Source organism: Lathamus discolor, chromosome 4 (assembly GCF_037157495.1).
Source record: "Lathamus discolor isolate bLatDis1 chromosome 4, bLatDis1.hap1, whole genome shotgun sequence".
In the NCBI taxonomy this organism is placed as follows: domain Eukaryota; kingdom Metazoa; phylum Chordata; class Aves; order Psittaciformes; family Psittacidae; genus Lathamus; species Lathamus discolor.
Window position 1 is genome coordinate 67,734,039 of NC_088887.1, and position 16,106 is coordinate 67,750,144.

The 16,106-nt window shown below is 37.3% G+C and overlaps 1 protein-coding gene and 1 long non-coding RNA gene across 2 annotated transcripts in view; one reads left to right on the forward strand and one right to left on the reverse strand.

Annotated features, from left to right (window-relative positions):
• Nucleotides 1-1,423: 1,423 nt before the first annotated feature.
• Nucleotides 1,424-15,985, forward strand: LOC136013682 (uncharacterized). Its single transcript, XR_010612317.1, has 3 exons — nucleotides 1,424-1,618; nucleotides 14,525-14,648; nucleotides 14,970-15,985. It is a non-coding gene; the product is annotated as an uncharacterized LOC136013682 (long non-coding RNA).
• The window catches only part of MYO16 (myosin XVI), a 369,554-nt gene continuing 361,404 nt past the window's right edge, over nucleotides 7,957-16,106 (reverse strand). Inside the window, exon 35 of the mRNA XM_065677940.1 lies at nucleotides 7,957-8,196. Within this exon, the coding sequence (XP_065534012.1) occupies nucleotides 7,957-8,196 (240 nt within the window). The remainder of the gene's footprint in view (nucleotides 8,197-16,106) is intronic.

Sequence of the window (16,106 nt, forward strand, 5' to 3'; positions counted from 1 at the left end):
GTTGCTGTATACCACAGCACCCTACAGACAAATTGAGAAGGTATGATTCCAGTAGGTGGACTTCAAGGTGGGTAAAAATTGGCTGGACCATTGGGCTCATGTCCAATGTGACAACAGCACAAAGACCAATTGTCAGCCAAATAGCAGCATTCCTCCAGGGTTAGTAGCGAGGGAAATACTGTCTTTATCAATGAGCAGAAAAATCATTAAATCTGTGGATAATAGACAGCAAGTTCTGTGTATGTGTTGGGATCAAGAGGAGTCAATATTTCAGTGAAGCTTTGGAGGATGGGGCTGATATTCAGTGGATGCTGGCAGCCTGAAGGAATGGACTGGCAGAAACTTAACACTAATCCAAAACAAATTTAAGTTTTACATCCCCAGTGGAAAGACCCTGTGCACCAGTACAGGCTGAAGCCTGACTGTATACAAAGCAGCTTTGCCGGGAGGACATGAGGGTTCACAGGGGTAAGAAGAAATCCAGCCCTATGCAGGCCTCTGTTCAGAGAAGTGCAGTCACAGAGAAACGATCCTCCAGATGTCTTTTCCAGCCTAAGTTTTTCTATGACAGCCCTTATTTCTTCAGCTTGTTTATAGAATGTGACAGGACATATTAAAAAACCCAACCCAGTAGCTGATTTCTCCTTTAACGTTAATAAGGCTTTTGGTGCTCTCTGCCAGTTCAGTTACCTTATTAAGAAAGAAAATGTTGTGGAATGATACATACTGTTTCTGGGAACACCATATGTGCTGTTTGCTAGCCTTCTCATCTGCCAGGCACTTGTTAAGTATTTTCTTCTACTGCTAGAATGGGGTAAAACGAAACAGAGCAAATAAAATAAATAAAGCTGACTAGCTTACTAGAAGTCTGGTTAATCACTCCCCCCCTCTTCAGCCCTTTCAGTGCTTTTCATCTTTATCCTTTATAATTTTCCACATACTCCACAAGTTCTGGATAACAATTGCTGTCAGTGAAATCCTAGGCAGCTGCCTGTTCACCTCAACGATTATTTTGTCCTTGCCTAGGTCTTTACTTTGGAAATATTTTCAAGGACATTGACTTTACACATGCCTGTACTCTCATTTAAAGGTCAGGCACCACTTCTCTTGAACACAGTGTCTCAGTGCTTTAGCACGTAAGGAGCAGGGATGTTTGGGAACTTTGGGAAAATTTACTATGTTGGCTCAGCAATTTGCAGACTTCCTGGGTTTTGTGTTAACTTCCTGGTTTTTGCGTTAACTTCCTGGTTTTTGCGTTAACTTCCTTACTAGAGATAAATCCTCCCCAGAATCTAACCCCCTTTTTCTTTTTTCCTTATGCAGGGATTAAATGAAAGACTAATCTACAGATTTACAATGATTCTTTGCTTTTTTTATTTTTTATTTTTATCTTTGCAGAGATTATTTGGATGTTGAGGAAGGACTTTTGTACATATACAGAAATCAGCAAATGTGTGCCTTAAAAATAGGCTGAGGTCAAATCCTGAACTAAACTGAAGATCTTTGTAAAATCATGGACCTAAACTATACCCACATTCCTCAGCTACAGATCAATGTGTCTTTTGAACAAATAAGCCTGCTGCAGAATGTCTAAGGGAATGATAGCTGGGATAGAAAGGTAAGAACATCTACATGAGATACCTGACATAAGCCATCCATCATTATGCCTTTTATCAACTAAACAGAATGTTTTTTCCACCTCAGAGAAGTCTAGATGTTGTTGTTTGTCTCCCCCAGGAGACAAAAGATGCATGTTTTTCAAGCTGCATGATGTCTGATCTTGGTAACTGCTCATACCTGATGAGGACACAGTGATTATAAATGGCAGAAAATCAAGGCATAGGAAAGTCTTTAAGAGCTACTTTTGTGTTGCTGTCTTGGTCTTTGACGATATGGCACCTAGCATGTTACTTATGCTAACTCTAAGGCTCAGGGAGCCCAGATCTCATCAGGGACCCAGAATACATGTTTCAAATGCACCTGTTTTCATGTTGTCCTTTTAAAATAATTTTTTTTTCTTTGCTAAAAGCTAAGTTCACATTACAGACATGAGAGCTATATCAGTAAATGCTAGACCTGAATAAATACTTTTAGTAGACATGTTAAATATAATAAATAAAGATTATCAGGGGAGTAACTTCTATTCAAGATATTCTTAACTGCACAATCTGGATCGGACTAGACTCATAAAGCAAGGATTTAGACAAAATCTAGCCTCAGGATGTTGTTCAGAAACATGAGGGAAGTCACAGCATCTGGAGATTACCATGGCACTTGCCCAAACTTACCCATTCGCAAGACAACTGTTCTCCTGTCCTAGTCTTGTCACACTGAAACACTAGACATCCCCTTGCTTATCTGATTCGTGAGGCTCAGATCACTCTATTATGGAGGGTCTGCACTGAAAACAGCTAAAGGTGGTTTTAATTCAAATGATCCACATGGAGTTGTTTTCCTGAAAGGATGTAAAATCAGCTCTCCAAGGTTTTAGAATATTTTCCTGACCACCATTATATTTGTAACTAGAAAGAGCCTGGACCACATTTCTCCCTTTTCCTTGGGAGTGTATGACAGATCTACCACTCTTCTTTCAGCAGTCTAATGAGTATCAGGAGACAGGTGACTACATATCCATGTATACCGAAAAGGGACTAAAGCCCAAATAAAAACAGTGAGGGCACAAAAGGATTAGCTAATGGTTGTCAAATGAACTTTGCTATGATGGCAGTATACTCGTGCTTGTGAAGTTTTTCCCGTTAATGCTCCTAAGGACTTTAGCAGTTCTCCTGCGTCTTAAACTAAATATTCATTAGCACGGTCTTTTCAGAGAAGAGTAGATTTATGGAAGAAGTATGTCTGTGAAGAGTCGAAATTATATGTAAATGCAGACTGCATTCAACAAACAATTTCAGATGGAAAAGGTGAAAAATTTGTTGAAAATACTGAAATATTCCATTTCAGTATTTTTAAAAGAAAACATTTAATTTCAAAAATTAAACCTAAAGGTTATGCTGTAATTTAATTTAACCACTTCTTTTCAGCATAAAAGTATTTTAAAAAATTAACCTAAGTTGACAGGAAAGGAAATAAGAAAGGGTAAGAAGCAATTTTATTCACATATATGAGAACCAAAACAAGCCACTTAAGGTTAAAGGAAATAGTTCTAGCTAATTCAAGATGGGTTTTCTTGTTTACTGTAATAAATAAAAAATCCTCATAAAGCCAAATCATGACTTGACAAAATTTTTGCCTAAGACACTTCATAGCAAAATCAATGATTTGGCCAGACCCAATGTGCATTCATGTGGCGAGGAAAAGGGCCAAACCAAAAGTGGGAGGACAGACAGTCTTTGCTAACGATCTAATTTTCACAGCCACAGTACAAGCCAGTACTGGGATTTATTTCTTTCTTCTCAAAAGGAAAATCCTGAGTAAACAGAGAACAGCAAAACTGGAAGAGAAGCATCCCTTATACCCCCTTCTGTTTTGTTCAGCTACTGACAAACAGTTATGTTCAAGTGGTGTTTTCTCATTAAAAACTATATATTTAGAACACAAAGCCATGAAATGTTTAATATCATTCTGGAAAACTGACTTGTACAGAGTTTAAGTACATTTATTGTTTAACAAGCGAATGGCAAAACTTATCTTAGGTTCCTCAGAGCATTTCAGATAATAGCAGGCTTTATATAAGAATCACAGGATTACTAGGGATGTCAATACTATAGAGCAGAATTAAAAACTACAATGAATATGGCTACTACTATCACTTTAGAACTATGCTACAATCCATTACGCTTTCTTAGCAAGTTAATGAACTTCTTTGTCCCACACACAAAGGATCTGCAGTATAATGAAGTTATTAATGAAAATAAGTCAACCTTTTAGAAGGAATAAAAAAAAAAAAAAAGGATCACTGGCAAATAGGTAATTCACTTATTCAACAATCATACTATTGTTTTGTAAACAATACAAATTCTTAAAAGGCTTATCACTTCATGCTGTACACAGTTCTTTTGTAAAATATTGGTGCATGTATTTCTCTGAACATCTAAATCAGTTTTTAAAAGCTAAGTTTTGCTTATAATCTGCAAAAGGAATGTAACTACAGCAACTAAAAACCACCAAGTTCTATTTCAGGAGTAACAAGTAAGGTTTACAAGCTTTAAAAATTTCTTATGCCAACAGCTGTTGTTTTTCTTTTATTGTGGTTTAATCTGGTTTCAGAATTCCCTTGGCTATAAGACCAGTGACTTTTTAAAGTATAAAAACGTATTTGATTCTTCTTACCTTATACTGAAGGACAGGCTGATTTGTTAGAAGTTTTGTTTGTATATTAAAAATGAAGCAATAAGGCACGATGTGGAGGAGTGATTATCTGATGATAACCCCAGCTTCCTGAAACTGCTCTATTGCAAATATAAATATATTTTAGATTGTTCATTGGATATTAAGGGCATTAGCATGCTCACAGAGTTTAATCTCTCCCTTTAGAATATTAAATTCATAAGGCTTTTTTAGTTTTTTGTTTCTAAGCTATTTTTTAATGTGCACTAGAGGACTTCATATACTCAAGAAATACTGCAATTGGCTGGTGCATACTCCACTGGGGAGACTAATTCACAAGCACTGTACAGTTCTGCTAAAACTACTTCTCAACATTTCAAAATGTCAACAGTATATTTTCCCAGCCCTGTAAACACATTTTGATACACAATATAAACTTTAATGGTAGTTTTAAGACACCTCTGGGGGTATGGTTATTTAAGCAATAAGACACAGTAGGGTGTGAATTATGGTATAATAATTCCCTACCAACTGCATTGTTAGGCACGAGGCCAAAGGCCAAGGGACCAATGAACACACTAGGTGTGAATTATGACATCATAAGTCACACTCTGGAGTGTCTTGCTGCCATTAGAGAGATATTTAAAACATGTTTTAACACAAATATTTTATTCCTATAGTACTATATTTTAATGGAATATCCTGAAAAATCCTCCCAAGTAAAAAACTAGCCATTACATAACCTGGAATTAATAACTATGTTGTAAAAAAAGTTCTCATATCTTCTGCTATTTAGTTTGTTGTATTGCACTCTGGTAACATGCTTTAAGGAAGGCCCCCAGAAAAATATGTCTTACCCAAATTTGTGAATAATAGAACAAAGGTCTTCTGCACAGCGGTGCAGAACACATAATCTGCTTTGCTTATTGTCTGGAGATTCCGATTGCCTGAATCAGGTTTGTACTGGCTTCTCCTGTGTAACTGTATTGATAAAACTGCTAGAAAATCTACATACCTTTTTTCCACACTTGACTCATATTGCTGTAATAGGGCACAATACAGACTGTGAAAGAGTAGTAAAAAGCTTCCTTAGACCCTATTTGAGCTCCTGCAGCTGAGGCTGATCACAGCCCTATCACAACTTTGAATAAAGACTGCAAATACTACAATGTGCATTTATACTATTTCCCATTTAAAACTGCATTTTAAACTCCATTTGACAAATGCATTCTCTCCTCTCCGGGTACTCCCACATTACAAATGCAGCAATGACAACACCGTCTTCCGGAGATACACAAGCTCACCTTACAGATAGTCAGCTTGGTGACTGATAGCCAGTTCACTGCTGCAGCCAGGATCTTGGCATGATTTAAACTAGCTTCTCAGTCAGTTTTTACAGCTTGCGCTAAACTGCCAGGCTGCTGGGGATTGATTGCTACCAGTTGCCAAGTCAGGTGGGCATTAGAGTTAGCAATAGAGTTAGCTTATGAGAGGGCCATTTGCCAGGCCCATTTGAGAAGTGATAAGCCTGAGGGCATGCCTGCATGTCTCAGTGCAGTGAGGTGTTCAGGATTCCTAAGCTAGCTGGGTAGATGTTGTTATGGCTATGCATAGTGATGCTGTGCCATGTAAGGGTAACGACTTGCACCCTGGAAGCAATGTAATTGCAAGGTCATGTTAGTTAGCTCTCATGCATCCAGGGATCTTTTGCACAGGGATCTCTGAGTCCCTGGTTATCTGAAAAGACAGAAACCTCAATTCTTCCAGGCAAAGCCTTATTTTGACATAACTGTGTAGCAGGTGAGAGTTGTTTTCTGCATAACCTCACAGTGGTTAGCTGTCCCTCCTGCATAAAGTAATGATCTATGACTATTTACATCAGCTAAAGGTACAATTCAGATTCCAGAGTCCCTGCTTCTCCATGAAATAGAAATGGGTAATCTTAACAGAGAGGATTTCTATGAAGCTAACAGTGACAACAAGGTAGAATTATGAGCTAACCTCATGTCTCTCCTTCCTTGTCCACTCAAAATGTCTATTTTAATCTCCAGCAAGTGAAGGTGCTTAATTCTGCTACAGCTTGATGATACTCATGGGAATAATTTGAGTTTTTTGCCATTCAGCCTGTTTGAAGCTTCTGTCAAACATGATGGAAAAACCTACATCTCCAAGCAGGTTTTTTTTGTTTTTTTATAACTTTCCTAACAACTTCCAAACAAGGATGAGCTCACTTTTTTTAAACCTAGCTTACATTTGAAAATATTAGCTTTACATCCACTTGCAAAATTACAAGCACTTTTTCCTGGATCCCAATAGGAATGGGGCAAACAGCAAAGGAAAGTGTTTCGCACTGGCTCTACATAGTTTAAGAACTTAAAATAAGCAGTCCCTGACAAAATACCTGTGTATATATATAAATTACACCTTATAGTGGCAAAACAGTATTTCAAAGACTGCTGAGCAGTAGCTAACAAGTTTCCAGCAGCATGTTTTTCATAAATTAATGTTACTACTCAAAACTCATGTTTGCACACTAGAATGCTTCAGTTTCTGAAAGCAATTCATTACATGAAATTTGAGGTATAAATGCATCACTGTACCACCATAAGGACATAATCCTTTGATATACCCATCTCCATAAAACCTTCTGGCTTGTAACAGTAAATCACAGCCTTATTTTCATACCTCATTACCATTATGTATCTTTCCACTGACACCTGACCTTATGCATAATCAGGTATGAATTTCAAACCATATTTATAATCTAAATGAGTGCCTCATTATTTTACATAACCCAGAACGAAATAAGATTTGAGATGTAGCTGCACACATTCAGAAACACAGGTCCACAAGAAAAAAGTAATTCTCTCTTAATTCATGGCTGTGAACAGCATCAAATCACACCTGTATATAGAAGCATTGCAAGAATTTCAGGATTAGATTTTAGAAAGGATATTGCCAGTTCTGAGAAAAAACCACAGTGTTGAAACTGTTTGGTATGTTGTTAAAGATAAACTATGAAAGAAAAATGCAAGTACTGAACATAGTACCTGTATTTTGAAGAAAGAAAGACAGCACCAATTGCATGAAGTTATAAAACACCAGTAATAAACATGTAAATTATCTTCAGGTTTGCAACGCCAATAGAACACAGACATCTACAAAGAAATATATATATGTGTACATGTAATATAATAAAACCATTCATTAGGGAACAAGAAACATCATATTTTTGTACTATATAAAACAGCTGTACAGTGTCCACATAGACTTTCCTGATCTCTCTAAAATGCCTGTCAGACACTTCTTCCCATCATTTGCTTAACACAGTTTCTTCACTGTCCATAGGAAAATTCTAAGTGACTGTCTTGTACTTTTAAACTAAGTACTTATAGTGCAGTTTGTCTCCATATATATATACACATGCATACATATATAAAGTCACAGATGAACACATATATGTATATGTGTATATATATGAAAAGAACAAACACACACATGTACACACACACACACTAGATCTAAACAGCTCCTCCACCCTGTGCTCTTGAATGAGTGCTTATAAAAAATCCCTGCACACTTTGTGAAGGGAAGAGAACTTGCTGATAGCGCAGACTGAAGTCTTTAGATGGTTTCATTCCTAACAGTCCACAAACACACATATCTGAATCACATGGTGGAATCCCATATGCCCGAAGAGAGTCTGTTGCAGGAGGTATCTTCTACCTTCTTAAGCAGCGTTGGCTTTTTACAAGGGGGTGGGGGTGGAGGTGGGGCTGTGATTCTTTGCTCAGTGTTGTGCAAGATTTGCTGCCAGTCTTCTCTCTCTTCACACAGCTTTCTCCTCCAATCTAGAAGCTCTTGCAGAGCCACACTCTCATTCTCTGAAAGTCTAAGCTGATGAATAACCTGTTAGTGAGAAGGAAATAATGAAAAAGGTGATGTGTCAGGGACAATAAATGGTCCACGGTGAAACACACAAAGACAGAAAAGCACTGTTTGCCCGTTTTGGCTACTCCCCGGAGAGTCCTGCTTTGGCTGCTCCCTGGAAAGCCCAGCTTTAGTTCCTATCTGGGAAGTTCCACTTTAGAACTCCCCGGAAAAGTCCTGACCCTTGAAGACCTTTCTAGATATTGCTGGCCACTTCTTCCAATGTAGGCTGGCCCCCTAATTCAGAATTAGTGTGCATTTTTGTTAGTATAAAAGCCTGAGCCTCATGCGATGGTGGGAGGCAGAAGCTCATGCCACCCAGGTCAACCTTGCGGGGACACCTGCTAAGGTTGAGCCTGCCACCTTGCACTGTGGTGATGTCTCTCAGAGCTGGTTTCCTGATCGTCATCACATGGTCTTTGGGGTTGGTAAGATAAACAGTCACCAAAAATATCCATCACTCTTTCTTTTACCCTTTGCTGGCTCTTCCTCCCTATCATTTCCTATAGTAATAAACTAGTTTTTTTATCCATTGTGTCTTGCCTCTCTCTCAACATGAAATCCTTGAACTCCAGAACAGGTGGATAAAGTTATTCTCCTGGCAGTGTAAAATGGCAACATCCATGCTGAATGATACTTCAAACAGGATCCTCTGCTTCTTGTCATGTATATAAACCTATGGGCAGGGCACATTCAGGTCCCATTTTTCTTATCTCCTTTTTCAAGTGACATGTGTAATGATGTATAAACAATAATGACCGTTAGCAAAACAAACTTCCCTTGAACTCATGAGAGGGGTTTTGTATTGCCAAGACCTCTGTGAGGAAGGAACCACATTCTTTTCTCCATCCATTATTTGCAAAGGGCACCATGTAGCATTATCAGCTTATCCATACATTCTAGAATGGTGTGTGAAACCCTGAGACTGCTGCAGTGTGCCCTGGCTTAGCCATGTTAGATGGTGAGTGGCTGTGAGTGTTCCCATTCTAATATTTACAACTAAAGAAATAAATAGATGCATCTGGGTAAGCACTCAAGTTCTACACTTTTGCTGAGGGAAAGCTACTCTCATCTGCACTAGAGCTGAAAGAAATATCAAACAACCTTGTTAACAATTTGAAGCAACCTTGTCTCCAAAAGGGTTTAAAACTGTGCTGAAGTCACTGACTCCACTCCCGATTAATAATTCTTTATACTGAAAATGAAGAAAATTGATGATTTAGACTTGCCTTATTTCAATCTCATGTCTGAAAAGCACAGAACTGAAATACGAGGCAAGTACCAGAAATGAAACAAATAGAAAAAAATCCCATGTCAGCAAAGGGTACATGAACACAATCCTCTGAAACACGCAAAACAGACTGCCTACAGTAGTCCATGTTTCTAACAACTTGATCTTAAAATGCTGTCATATAATACTGTTATACTCACAAAATATTCCTTTACACAGAGCAGCAGCTGCCAGAGTAGGACTATTTTGCTCCTAAATGTAAATACACAAATAGCCATAACCAAGAAACTATAACTTGTTTTGCTGCTTAGATTTAGTATTGCTGCTTGTCATAGGTAAGTATTATCCTTAGAACCAGGGGCTGGCCCCTTCAGAGAATACATTAACAACTCAAAATATAGTTTCAGTTGGCCTGAAATGAAAAATTCATCTTGAAGCAGCCAAACAGTTCTGCACTAGATCCATAATCCGCCTAGAAGAAACTGTTCTCACCCATTTATTTTTTCTGTTCCAATGATTATTACTTTTGTTCAAGTCAGTTTGAAGCCCTCGTAATAGCACAAGTCCACACAGCTATGAAGTCCACCTCACTGTCCTTCAAGACCTCGTTAGCACCTATGCAGTACAGCAGCACTTTGCTTTTACGTTTACACAAAATTCAACAGGGCATCTCAGCAACTCAAAGGAGAATCAAATGTTCCTCAGATATTGTTAGAGGAATTTTTTCATCATCCTTTTTGGTTTTTGGTGTTTTTTTGTTTGTTTTTTTTTTCCCAGTGTGGGTAGGAAAGATTAGAAGACAAATGAAAAATTTGTAACTGGAAATAATTTATCAAGAAAGACAGGTAAGGTAGTTTTACCTTACAGAACAGGTGTATAGTTTGGGAGGAAATGGGGATTACTGTGGCCAATTTCTATAGATTTTTGTGGGTTTAATTTATGGGCATAACCCACTTTAGAAAACTGATAAACTGGAATCCAGTCTTCCCAACTTAGACACCTTATTTGCATTTAATTTTAGGCATTTCATGAACCTGTATTAGGCATGCTTCTCAGAGAGGTGCTGGAATGTACAAAAAGCAAGCTGTCTTAGACTGTCATTGCAAGAGTTTCATATGAAAGAGTTTCAGAGATAAACAATCAAAAGACATGCCTGACCACTGGTAGATCAGTATACTGATAAGAAAACATGTATTTTGAAACTGTATTATTGATGTGCTCAGGTAACAAAAGTTTGATAGCATGACTCTAATGAAGTGTGGAGGGACTTTAGAGTTTTGAAAGATGGACAAAGTATTTGAACAGAAACATTACCACTGCTATTCTAAGAAACATAAAGGCACACAGGTGCAGGGTGGAAAGCAAGTACATTTTGCCTAGGCAAGGCAATTGACAAATGCACCCTATTTATAGCTTATAGGCACTGAAGAAGCTTTATTATACTGACCCTGCTTATGCAAGCTGTAAATTAATGTTGGGTCAGCAATTTTACTATAGAGCTCGTTTTCCACTGTATAGTGGACAAATGTTGATTCAGTTCACTAGTAAGCGTACATCTTTTATTCTGTTTTTTTTTTTTTTTTAAAGAAGTATGGAAAAATATCTTAAATCTTTAATCATTATGAGATTGATCTGGTAAGTAAGATGGAAAAAGTTTATACTTCAAACTGGATGAAAAACATGAAGGAAGTGCAGTGGAAATGAAATTGGGGGAAATGCACAAGAAACAGCAGAGCTTTGAATGAATCAATTCCTTTCATTAGATCTATTTGAATAACATGATATCTTTTCTCTTTTCCATTCACAATTAGACCTGTGACAAGCTAAAGACTTATTATACATATTCATTATAGAAAAGATTTGCTGAATAATTTTACATGAAGCACAATGTAAAACAGCAAGCTATGCTTCCTCATTAGTGTTCTATTTCCCAAAAAGGTATTTTGTGAAGGGTGAATGAGGTGTGTAGGAAGTAATTACTTTAACACTACTGATCTTGAAGTTCCACAATGAGCACTGAACAAACAAATTCAACCGTTAAGGGGTAGAGATGGTACCAACTGTAGACCAGGATTTTACTACTCAATGTCAACGGTCATACATGGACAACATAGCATTAGGGCTAGACATACACAAGCACATATCATTTGAATACCCAGCATTTAACAGCCCTGCCATCTGGTGGAAACACCACCTCTGTGTTTGGTATCCAGAATCCTTACTGTGCAAACAAAAGAAGCTGAAGTGTCAAATACAGTGATGCACAAGAGAAGAGCATGTGCAAGAGAAGAGCAAGAGTTATCAAAGCTTTTCACTGGAAACTACAATGGATTGCAGAAGTTTAACAAGATCCATATTTTCCACTGCAAAATATGGCAAGATGAATTGAAAAAAATATGTAATGAGCAGACCAGGGAAGAGATCCCAGAATTCATTCCCCCCACCTCATAGCCCAAACTACCGCAGAAGGACCACAGAAGCAAGTCCTCTCCTCCTGGCACTAGGGATTTTGCTTGGTGACAGAGTACCAACGGCTTGGTTTCATCAGGACATGCATGGAAGGACTTCCACAATTATCTAGAGGTAAGAGCATACTGGGAAATCAGAAGATGCGGATTTGACTTCTCTCAGGTTAAAGAAGAGACTGAGGTCCCACATTCTGAGAGGGCACTGCAACTGCAAGAGGTAGCCTCTAAATGCAAGGAAGAAGGACTTTGGCTTCTGTGCTTTGTGTTGCCCATGTGTGATTAGTATGCTAAAGCAAATCCTTCAGGGGTGAGTCCCTTGTGGGTTTAACACACAAGAGACAGTGGAGATAAAGCATTTTGGTTGTATGCTGGCGGCCATGAAAATCTTAGAGGACAATTTTGCCTGCTGAGTTACACATATTTAAGTATTGCTGAGTCATTTGAGAATGAGCATCTGAATTACCTTCTGGATTTAGGCTTCTAGATTATGCCTAAATTTCACTTTATGGTCTAAAGCAGATATCCTGGATTTCAACTCTGCTCTAGAATCAAGATGAGTTGCTATAAGTCAATAAATAATTTGAATTATAGTCTCATTTCTTAGGCTAATTAAAAATCAGAAAGTTTCTAATTATGGAAAGTTGAAGGTTTCACATTTTTAAATCATTTGTGACAAAAGGTATGCCAGGTAAAAAAATTATCAGGCCCATTTAAAACTAATTTTAATTTGAGTTATTCAGAGACTTGGCTCTAGAATCTCAGGAAATTCATTCTGTATTAAAAAAACAAATGCTATAACTTCACAGAGAATATTTTGTAATATTAAGAGGTAACAAATGTATGTCAAATGGAACACACGCTTAATCATCAAGCTACGTCTGAAGAACCCCTTAAACTGTCTGTCAAACAGATTTATTAATTTGCATTAGTACATTCTTTTTAGGATTTCACCTCACTTTGCCCTCTCCCTCATAAAATGTATGGTTTATTTTTTCAAAAATATGTGCATTGTACATTAGTAATTTTTTTGGTCATATGTGATCACACTGACTTTTCTACTACAATTCACCAGATAATGAAAATAAATATTTAATTACATTCTCGGATGCTAAAACATACAAATAATTTGCTTTGCATAAAAGGTAGCTCTGCATCTTTTATTACAGTTCTGGTTTTACTTGCTTCTGTAAGTTTTAGTAAAATTTCTGAATACAGACATATAAGCACAACAAAAAAGCAGAATTTTACATCACAACACAATTTAAGTACATTTATAATGTATAAACCTGTGCTCCTGAGACATCTGCATGAGGTAGGTAGTCTGTATTTTCACTTCAGAGAAATACTGCCAATTATTTTCTTCAATAGATTTGTCAGTATTGGTGCTTTAAAGTAACTGTCAGTAGATGCTCACAATTAATTATTACAGCATTATTATGTTTCTCTTCCATTAGTGTTCTAAATTGTTAGTAAAGTTGAGGTCCCATCATGGAATCCATAGCGATTAAGTCTAGAACATCAGTGATTTTACCTTTCTAAAATTTGATCAGGATCTAAAGAAGTGAATTATGCAATAAATGTAAAATGTTGATTATAAATTATTTTAGAAATGGAACTGCCTTGTCAAAACCCATGGTTTTAATCTTTTTCAATTCGTACACTGCCTAAAAATATAAGCAGAACAAATTTCAGCCAATAGGTGATTCACAGTTATCCTTATCAGAGCCCCCAAAACCAGTTCACCAGCCCCAGATGGTCGGTCACCTGCATATCATCAGTTTTAAAGACAGAAGTGATCAGGATGGTCTCACCTCTTGTTTCAAAATTAACGACACAATTTCATTCAGTAATCCTGGACATAATTCCTACTGTAAGTGATTATTAGCAAGACCAGCATGTTTTGATTCAACCTGTGACAGGCATCTCTCCCACAAAAACGCTTCTAACTCATTTTAATGGCTTCATCTTTCTCTGTCTTCTTTTTGCATGTGATAAGCCCCTACACTGACTGCTTCCAAACACACGTCACATCTTTTTTCCAAACTACAGGACAAGCATACTGCAACCTCTCGAAAAAAAATGACCTCTCAGATTTAAACAGATATATTTGGGTTTTTTCCTATGTTACAAAGAAGCGTAAATCACGAAAGGTTTGCTTTTCCACCAGCTCCTGAACGAAGGAAAAAATATATGTCAGGCTACATGTTATTTACCAATACAATATTCTTTTAAAGATGCAAGAGAAAAGAACACAGAAAACCAAGGGTGTGTCAAGAAGCCTAGGCAAGCACTCAACATAAATCAAATCAATATGTAAATTTGTGTTTGGGAAACCTGCATTGGCCATGTAAAAGCCCAGCAGAGAGTAGAAAGCAGCTATGATAAATGAGTTTACATGCTTCAAAATTCCAATTAAAAATCTTCAAATACAAGTGTACCAGTGGGATCCAAGCTGATTCATGTTAATTGTCTTCTGAATGCTGGGATATGCATTTATTTGCAAATGCAGACCCACTCCTCATGATAACTTCATATGTGACATGCAACAATAAAGGAATTTTAGTTAATCGTTCTTTTAAACTGCTGATGACTTTTCTTTGTGTTGCAGCAACCTTACAGTCTCCAAAAATAAAACTCTCCAAATGGATGGCAAATTGGTTTACTGGAAAGGGGAAACTGGCAAGGAAGACAGGTGCTGTGTCTGGTGCAGATCTGGAATTGCTCTGAAGGAGGTATGCCAGCTTAAATAGTATCAAACATGAGATATATAACTGATACATATATATTTCATTAGCTTTGTTCTAAACAAGAACATATTTTTTCTCTCTTAGTTAAAAAGAATAAAGTACCTTTAGAGCAGTTGTTCTATAGATGACACACCAAAGAGAGCTATAACTTTGCTGATATTTAGTAATTGTGAATAATCTTAAGAGTAACTTTGTATTTAAAATAAAACTAAAAAGTGATTGCATTTCTGAACAACATCGGATCACCACAGAAGTCAGGAATAAATGCCTTCCCTTCTGACAAGCATTTTTCATTTTGATGGACAGATTTAATTTTCTTCTAAACATCAGTCACGGGGCAATGCCGGAAGCAGGATATTCTAGTGTCAGACCACACTGGCAGAGACATCTTTGATTCTCAAGTCCAGCCCTCTGCTACCACGTGGCATTCGGAAAACTCTCAAACTTCCTCCTAAAAAGAAATAATTCTACTCTTTGCCTTGGTTTGGCTTTTGAAAGCATTTTCCAGAAAAATATTTTATATTCTTCATCTGATTGCAATTCTATTTATGGTGTAAGTTGTCTGATTTTCTCTCAGTCAGTTGGGGTATTTATAGAAGCATAGCATGGCTTGGTTTGGAAGGGACCTTAAAGATCATCTAGTTCTGAACCCCCTGCCATGGGCAGGGACACCTCCCGCTATACCAGGTTGCTCAAAGCCCCATCCAGCGTGGCCTAGAACATTGCCAGTGATGGTGCATCCACAGGTTCAGGCTGTTGCCATGACAGCCTGCCACTGGGTGGTTTGTTTCTGGGTTGTTTTGAGGGTTTTCTTGGTTTGGTTTTTTTCAAGGAATACATTTTAATGGCAAAAGCAGAGCTTGGTCTTCTGTACTTTTGTACTTTTCCTTCAGTGAAGTAGTAACATGCCTGGGTCCACAATATTCTCAATTAGTTAGGCTAATCATCTTCCATACACCTTGGTGGTATTTCAGCAATCAAAAAAGAGATTATATCTTTTAAAAATAAAATCAGTACACAAATTCTGTGTATAACTGTAATGTATAATCTGTCAGAAAGTATTACAACAAGGTAGACAATGCTCAATAAAATATGACAGCACACATATCGGGGACTGAGTACATGAGCTGGGAATACAGCTAGACAAGCCTGTACATTAAAAACAGACTGCATTTTATTTACTTATTTGTATCTTGTGGGTTTCAATTATTTCTTTATTATTATTATTATTATTTTGGCTGGGTTTCATTCAACTCTGGATTTCTGATATCAACTACAAAATGATACCCTCTCAGTGATTAAAACATCAATGAATATTGAAATACACTGTTGTGGTTTTTTTTGTCTAAGATAACATTTCTGTTTCCAAATAAAACAGACTACACGATGCTCTTTAAAACCTTCAGCACATTCTCCTAATTCGCCTCTGACACCTGACAAAAA